The following is a 7,715-nucleotide window of genomic DNA, read 5'->3' on the forward strand; positions in this document are numbered from 1 at the left end:
GTGTGTGTGTGTGTGTGTGTGTGTGTGTGTGTGTGTTTTGTCACGCAGTGAGTCAGAGAAACAGACAGGACAGACATGCACGGAAATAGAAACAGACACAGAGACAGACAGACAGACAGACAGACAGAGACAGACAGACAGAGACAGATAGAGAGACAGATGGAGAGACAGAGAGAGAGAAAGAGAGAGGGAGAGCGAGAGACAAAGAGAGACAGAGAGAGACAGAGACAGAGAGAGACAGAGACAGAGAGAAAGACAAAGACAAACCAAGAGACAGACAGAAACAGAGACAACCAAACACGAGGAAAAAAGCACGTGCCATTAAACATGAACGTTTAAAGCCAAACAAAGGTGGTCAACATGTCTTTTTAATTGTGCAAACATAACAAATCGGTAAATACTGGCTAAAAAAAACACCTACACAAACACACTCACATCCCTTATGATAATAATATGTATAATACATGGCTACACAATGGAAGATCGAATAAATAGACAAAGGTTACTGTTTATGCATTACTAAAACATGAGTATTTGTCATATTCTTGCATAATCATGTTTTCTCTAAACTCTCAGAAAAGAGAACAATTCTCCTGATGGTCGATACAATGAGGAAAGAAATGAAAAAGAGTGGGGTTGGGGAGGAAGATGAGAGAGAGAGAGAGGGGGGGGGGGGAGTGTGTGTGTGTATGTGTTGTTGTCTTCAGTTTAACGTCTTTCCACTTGAAGTGATATTAGTGTGTATGTGTGTGAGCGTGTACAAGCGTGTGTGTGTGTGTGTGTGTGGAGGGAGGGGAGGATATACACAATAATACCATGCGTGTGGCTGTGTGTGTGTGTGTGTGTGTGTGTGTGTGTGTGTGTGTTTGTGTGCGTGCGTGCGCGCGCGTGTGCGTGAGTGCGTGTGTGTGTGTGTGTGAATACCTGCGTGTCTTCTCGCGTGTGTGTATATATATTGTTGTTTGTGTGTGTGTGTGTGTGTGTGTGTGTGTGTGTGTGTATGCGCGCGCGCGCGCGCGTGCGTGCGTGCATGTGACTGAAGCCTGACTGAATGATGCAGGAAACGAATGCTAAGCGCCACAGACAACTCGCAATCGGCTCCATCCATGTAGACATGCTGTGTTGCAAAGTGCTCCGTGTTTATAAAGCGCGTACAGTCAGGTCTCTGACCAAAGATACGCGATGTAACAGGTATCCGTATCCATCAAATCAATCCAGGAGGAAAAGAGGTTGGAAAGAGAGGGGAGGGATAACAAAGAAGGGACAGGCAAGTCTACAGAGGAAGAAAAGAAAAGAAGGTGCTGAGAAAGGGCAAGGGGATAAGGTCCTTTGAACTGTCTTGCTGCTGTTAGATCAACAGTATCAATAAGCGATACAGCATATACACCAGTCAATGACATATTAATCGACAATGAAAATCCAGTATTGGTAAACAGAAAAAAAAAAATCTCGGATGATATGCTGCTGAATCCGAGTTTATTGCATAAACACCCTTGGACTCTAAAGTGCACACACGCCATTATTTTAGAAATATCTGGGTGGTTAATAGATATGTATTTCTCATTCGTTGGTGTTCATTCGTTCAACGCAATTTTCCATAAGTTATGTCAGCAGACATGTAAAAAGAGTAGTCGACATATAACTGTAACTAAATGAACGACGAAAGAGCTTTCACCAAGATCAGACGGTATCCAAACCTTCTACACATAAAGTCATTAACGAACCTGTTCTTCAGTTCTGCATAATTCTCAACGAATAATGCAAGCTGATTAAGTAGTATCTCGGCTACAGATACAACAATACCTTCGGAACTGCGACCTTTTCAACGTGGATTTCGATGCAATTTTTTTTACGAAAGACAGAAAAATGTATCAAAAGCAGGTCTGATGGGCGAAAATATTGTACTCATGAAACTGTGAAAGTGACATCTCATGGAACAATACATGCCTTGCTTTGCTGTTACTTGCCCTTCGCTATATGGTAGTCAGTCATGTCCGACTATGTCCATCAGAACAGCAGAGGAGGCAACTGCTAGAATTTGATTATAGTGGAGAGTGTCTTGCCCAAGTTACATCCCCACTCTCTCGGCCAAGAGGGTTTTAGGACAGTCTGCGTTGGGATAGTTCCCAAAGGCCAACTAGCCCAAAGGCTGCAGCACTAAGAGCCAGTGCAATTTTGCCTCCTAGTTTGAGAGTCATAGTCCTTCACAAAAAGACTAAGCTGTAAATGATTTCCGATTGACTGGAGAAACCATTGATAATACAGCTCTCACTTTGCTGTTGGCCCAAATGTGAACTTATGTCAATCAGTGATGTAAGCCGAGTAAAGCATGCACACGACAACTTTGAAAAAGACCTGCCGCAGCAGCATCGCCGAGACCAGCGAGAAGAGGAAGGCAGCAGCAGCAGCAGCAGCAGTGCCCAAAGAGCCCGGACAGTTTCTCTGCCCTCACGCCCCGTGCAGATGGAAACTGGGGCTCCATAGCCACAGGCCTGTCCACACCAAACCAATCTGAGAAGCACGCATACATCATCGCCGGACATGACGGCCGATCAAGAATTATTACTTTACTTTACCTTCTGCTCGATATCGTGTTGAATGCGCAACCTTAACCAACATATGCAGCAGTTAAAAAGGGAAACAAATATATATATATATATATATATAAAAGCGAAGAAAAAAAAAATGCTGGGCAGAATGTCCACGGTTGCATTTTGTTCTGAAAACGACAACAAACAACCGTAGTGATATAGTTGCAGCATCGTATTATCTGCATACGCACATTCTATACTTCGAAATTAGCCACAATACACAAGATCATACCGGTACAACCATACATCAACACAATCTATTTGATGGTAGATCTGTTTTAAAAAATTGTCGGTCTGCAACTTCCTTCGAACAACATGTGGCAGTTGGGGCCCAGTGGCAGAGCGCCCGACTGGGACCCAAGGGTTCGTGACTCCATTCCGGCAATGGGCGGTGAAATAGCCTCAGTCTACACCCCCCCCCCCCCCGCCCCCCCCTCCCCCCCCCCCCCCCCACACACACACACACACCCATCCCAACCCCACCCCCATGCTGTAATATACCCCGGAGTCACCCTGGGCAAGCGACGAATTCCCAGTTGGCAATAACACTCTTTCTACGTGCTTAATCAAGCTATTGGAAAAGGGAGAGGAGAGGGGTTCATTCTGGGCTAGCCATGACTGACCCCTCGTCGGCCCTCCTCTCCATCATAACATAACGGATCCACGCCAGTTCCACTTTGGTAGCTTATATACAGGGGTAATTTCAACCTAGCCTAGAATGACCTCTATACCTATAACAAGGCGGGGTGGGGGTGGGAATTCAGCCAGGGGTGGGTCAGTTCTGACCAGTTGAAGTTTATCCCCGGGGAGAATTCCAGGGTAAATCTTCAGAGAGAGGTTAATCTGGGCTGGCCAGATTTGACCCCGGGGTAAAAGACCAACAAACGGGGGAACGAATAGGGTGCAACACCGGTATATTCGCTCCCTCTTGACGAGACTTGTAAGGTGGGCTGGGTGCGAGTCATGCAGATGACATGTTAACTCTTTCGCCGCTATAGGTGACTTTAGTCGACTAGACAGAGCTTCGGCATAGGCGACTTTAATTGACACGGAGGGGTCGTTTTAAAAGGACCATTTTATCAGATTGTAACATAGCTTGACAGCTGCAGCCAGTTTCCCGCACACTAAAAAAAAAAAGACTAAACCTTTGCCTCCTGACTGAAGTGAACAAGTCCATTGTGTTATTTTGACACAAAATAAACCCTGTGCTTGAGAGCATCAAGTGTAAAAAGAGGAGGAGGAATTTTGTTTTATGTCACGTCACACATATCGGTGATTGAAGACATTTTGTTAAAGTATTTATGAATACATTTGAGTAATATCGGTTAGAAGGGGTGGGAGATGTGAATGAATGGAGGGTTGGGGGAAACTGGGCAAATGAGGGTGAAATGTGGGTGAAATTTGAAAAAAAAGAAAAAAACATTCTAAATACAATTACAGGAAATTACTTAAGGACTTCGTAAAAGAGAAGTCGTTAAACTGACAAGCGAAACAACTGATAATGAATGCAAAAAGTCAAAAACATCAACGTTCTCAGTCACTTGTGAAGACACACTTTCGTGTACATAAGGCTTCATCAAGCTACAGTCAAAAATTATATGCTCAATTGTCAGGTTACTAAAGCATATTCACTTGACATTAGAACAATACTTGGTCCGTAATGAATTTGATAATAGAGTGTAAAAAGAAACATTGGCTCTGGGGGGTGTTTCTCACACAGAAATTTGGCGGTGAAAGAGTTAAACAACTGTCCAAATGTGCAGCATGTGCTGTCTTCTTTGTCCTCTTCTTCTTTTCCTTCTTCGCCTCTTTACAGTGTCAGTGCAGCCCGTCTGATGAATGACGTCGTCCTCTCCAAGTCCTGTCTGGAGCCATGGAGCTTGGTGTGCAGTAGGGTTGGTGTCGTCCTCTCCACGTCCTGTCTGGAGCCATGGAGCTTGGTGTGCAGTAGGGTTGGTGTCGTCCTCTCCAAGTCCTGTCTGGAGCCATGGAGCTTGGTGTGCAGTAGGGTTGGTGTCGTCCTCTCCAAGTCCTGTCTGGAGCCATGAAGCTTGTGCACGTGAAACGACAAATAGAGAGGGCTCACACCTCAGGAGTCACGGTTCTGCTGTGCGTGCTGGCTGTCTGGTCCATTCAGCACGGTGTCTAACTTGTCTGGTGACCGATACTTCACTTCACAGCTCGCGTCGTTCCGTCGTTGGGAGTTCTTATTCGTGGTCTTCATAACCCAAGCAAAATTTCGTAGGACATTCTGCTTTAGTTGATTTTTTAACAAATCTGTAGACCTACGTGCGGGCAGGATATGTGGCGCATGGTTACATGAAGGTTACACGACAGTCTATCTTCCCTGGGGAGAGCAGACGAAAGTTCACGTGAAGAATACTTTTGTTTGTGTGTATTTGTGTGTGACTGAGTGTAGATACATTACATTACGTAATACAACGCACTAACTTACCGGTTAAATATGATTCTATACGCAATACAGTACACCAACTCACCGGATAAATACAATACATTAGAATACGCAATAAAAATCACTAACTTAATGTTTATATATAATGAAATACACAATACACCGCACTTAGTCAGTTGAAAAATACATTGCACCAACGCAACTTGCCGCACTAGCTCAATGGAAAAACAACAACAACAAAACATTGCACAATGCAACCCACCACACTAATTCAACGGTTAAATCAAACGCAACACAATACACGATACACCTCACTAACTCAATGGTTAAACCGCAACATGATTCGCAATGCACTACACTAACTCACTGCTTAAACACAACACAAATACAATACAATACAAAAACCATACAATACAATAAGCAAAGCACTAACTGACACGTTCAACCTATTGTCTACACACTTAGCAGGCCGCATGCACCGCGTTGTGAAGCAGCGGGCAGTACGTGCCTCAACCGAAAATCCGACACAGGAATGACGTGCAGGGCGCTTGGATGGTGAGATCCAGTCGCTGGCAGGCGATTTCCTCCCCTGAGTTGGCGTTGATCAGTCTGGCTGTGGCGGTGTAGTCTCCCTTTACAGTCAACAGAGACAAAACAAAAGGAGATGATGACAATGCTTAAGTTGCTCATTTCCTTTTTTTTCTTTTTTCTTTTTTTTTTTTAAACTGGTTGTTCGACTGAAGATGACGCCCTCACCCAACAATGTGCCCCCACCACTCCGCTTTGTTTTCTGTTCATCAATACAGCCCCCCTGTCCTTTCCACGTCCACCCATCCGTCACCCATTCTCCACCCCCCATTGTCTGACCGTGTGTTCGTGTGTGCTGAAATGACTGCGCAAGTTGTTTAACTCACATCATCTTTATGTCTGTTTAGCTAATTTTCTTTATCTGCCTCTCCCTCCCTCCTCCCTCCCTTCCTCCCTCTCCCGCTCTCTCTTTGTGTGTATGTATGTGTCAATGGGTGAGTGAGTGAGTGTGTGTGTGTGTGTGTGTGTGTGTGTGTGTGTGTGTGTGTGTGTGCGTGTGTGCGTGTGTGTGCGTGTGTGTGGACGAGAAGAAGAAGAAGAAGACGAAAAACGGAAAGAAGAAACAGAAGAAAACGAAAAAAGAACGAAGAAGAAGAAAGAACGAAGAAGATGAAAGAAAGAAAGAAAGAAAGACAGAAGAAGAAGAAGAAGAAAAAAAAGAAGAAAGAAAGAAAGAAGAAGAAAGAAAGAAAGAAAGGAAGGAAAAGAAGAAAAGTGGAGGAGGAGGTTGAGAAGAAGAAGAAGAAGAAGAAAGAAAGAAAGAAGGAAAGAAGAAAAAAAAAGGAAGAAGAATACGACGATGACGATGAAGATAATGATGATGGTGATAAAGAAGAAGAAGAAGAAGAAGAAGAAGAAGAAGAAGAAGAAGAAGAAGAAGAAGACAAAACGAAGAAGCAGGATGACAGACAGACCTGAGCCAGCCAGGCCCACACGGTGTCCAGCTGGGGCACACTGAACGTTTCCTCGGTCATAGTGTAGGTGCCCGGGAGGAACGGGCACGTGCAGGGCACGCCGTGCCGGGCCAACGCCGAGGGGCAGCCGGTGTTGTTGCCGTAGGCGTTCCTCAGGATTCCACATACATTGCGGTACTGGCTGAAAACCACACGTAAGGTTTCAGTTTCTGTTTCAGTTTCTCAAGTGAGGCGTCACTGCGTTCGGACCAATCCATATACGCTACACCACATCCGCTGTGAAGATGTCTGACGAGCAGCACAACCCCACGCACTTGAGTCAGGCCTTGAATGCATGCATGTTTTTTTGTTTGTTTTTTGTTGTTGTTGTGTGTTTTTTTGATGTACCGATCCGAGTGGATCTCTCCTACAGCATTTTGCCAGAGGACAACACTCTCGTTGCCATGATGTTCTTTATTAAAGTTAGCTAGTTATGTGTTAAATAGTCCAGTTGGTTGTTTATTGTAGGTCCCCACATGAACCTCTTTTCAAAAATAATCTACAGAAGTAGTGCATACAATATTTGATTTTTTTTCTTAATCCCGTTGCTTCCCACGTCCCGCCTCTCACACACACCCTTCCAATATTATGTTTTTTCTTTCTCCAATCACTGACACTCACCCTCTCCATTTTAGATTTTGTACTCTATCTTTTCCACATTCTGTTCTCTCTGTCTGTCTGTCTGTCTGTCTGTCTGTCTGTCTGTCTCTCTCTCTTCCTTTCTTAGTCCCCTCCCCCTTGCCCCCCCCCCCCCCCCCCCCCCAACAACTCCCTCCCTCTCCCCCAACCTCACCCGCCCCCCTTTTCATTCGAATATACAGAAATGTCGATTTCTAATTAATACTAACAATCATCATTATGATAGGAATAATAATAATCCAAACAATAATAATAATAATATCATTTATTTTCAGTCTAATATCATCAGCTTAGATGAACAGACTATAAATAAATAAATAAATAAACGAACGAAATCGTTGCCATGAGTTCTTTTTCCAGTGTGCGCCAAGTGCGTGCTGCACACGGGACCTCGGTTTAACTCACTCAGTAAGGCCAGTCCTCTCTTCTCCTCTACACAGACCCCTCGGATGTCCAGTGGGTGTCTCAATGACCCAACCTTTAGCTTCCGTCGTCAGAATTGTGGTATTCTTTGTCAACATTCACCTCTTC

At 44.5% G+C, this 7,715-nt stretch overlaps 1 protein-coding gene across 1 annotated transcript in view; it reads right to left on the reverse strand.

The window, feature by feature from the left end:
- Window positions 1–350: 350 nt before the first annotated feature.
- The window catches only part of LOC143297853 (ganglioside GM2 activator-like), a 12,767-nt gene continuing 5,402 nt past the window's right edge, over window positions 351–7,715 (reverse strand). The window contains exons 3-4 of the mRNA XM_076610375.1: window positions 6,507–6,687; window positions 351–5,636 (exon numbers count right to left, since the gene is read on the reverse strand). Coding sequence (XP_076466490.1) covers window positions 5,514–5,636; window positions 6,507–6,687 — 304 coding nt within the window. The 3' untranslated portion in view covers window positions 351–5,513. The remainder of the gene's footprint in view (window positions 5,637–6,506; window positions 6,688–7,715) is intronic.

This window comes from Babylonia areolata, chromosome 23 (genome assembly GCF_041734735.1).
Source record: "Babylonia areolata isolate BAREFJ2019XMU chromosome 23, ASM4173473v1, whole genome shotgun sequence".
Taxonomy (NCBI): Eukaryota; Metazoa; Mollusca; class Gastropoda; order Neogastropoda; family Buccinidae; genus Babylonia; species Babylonia areolata.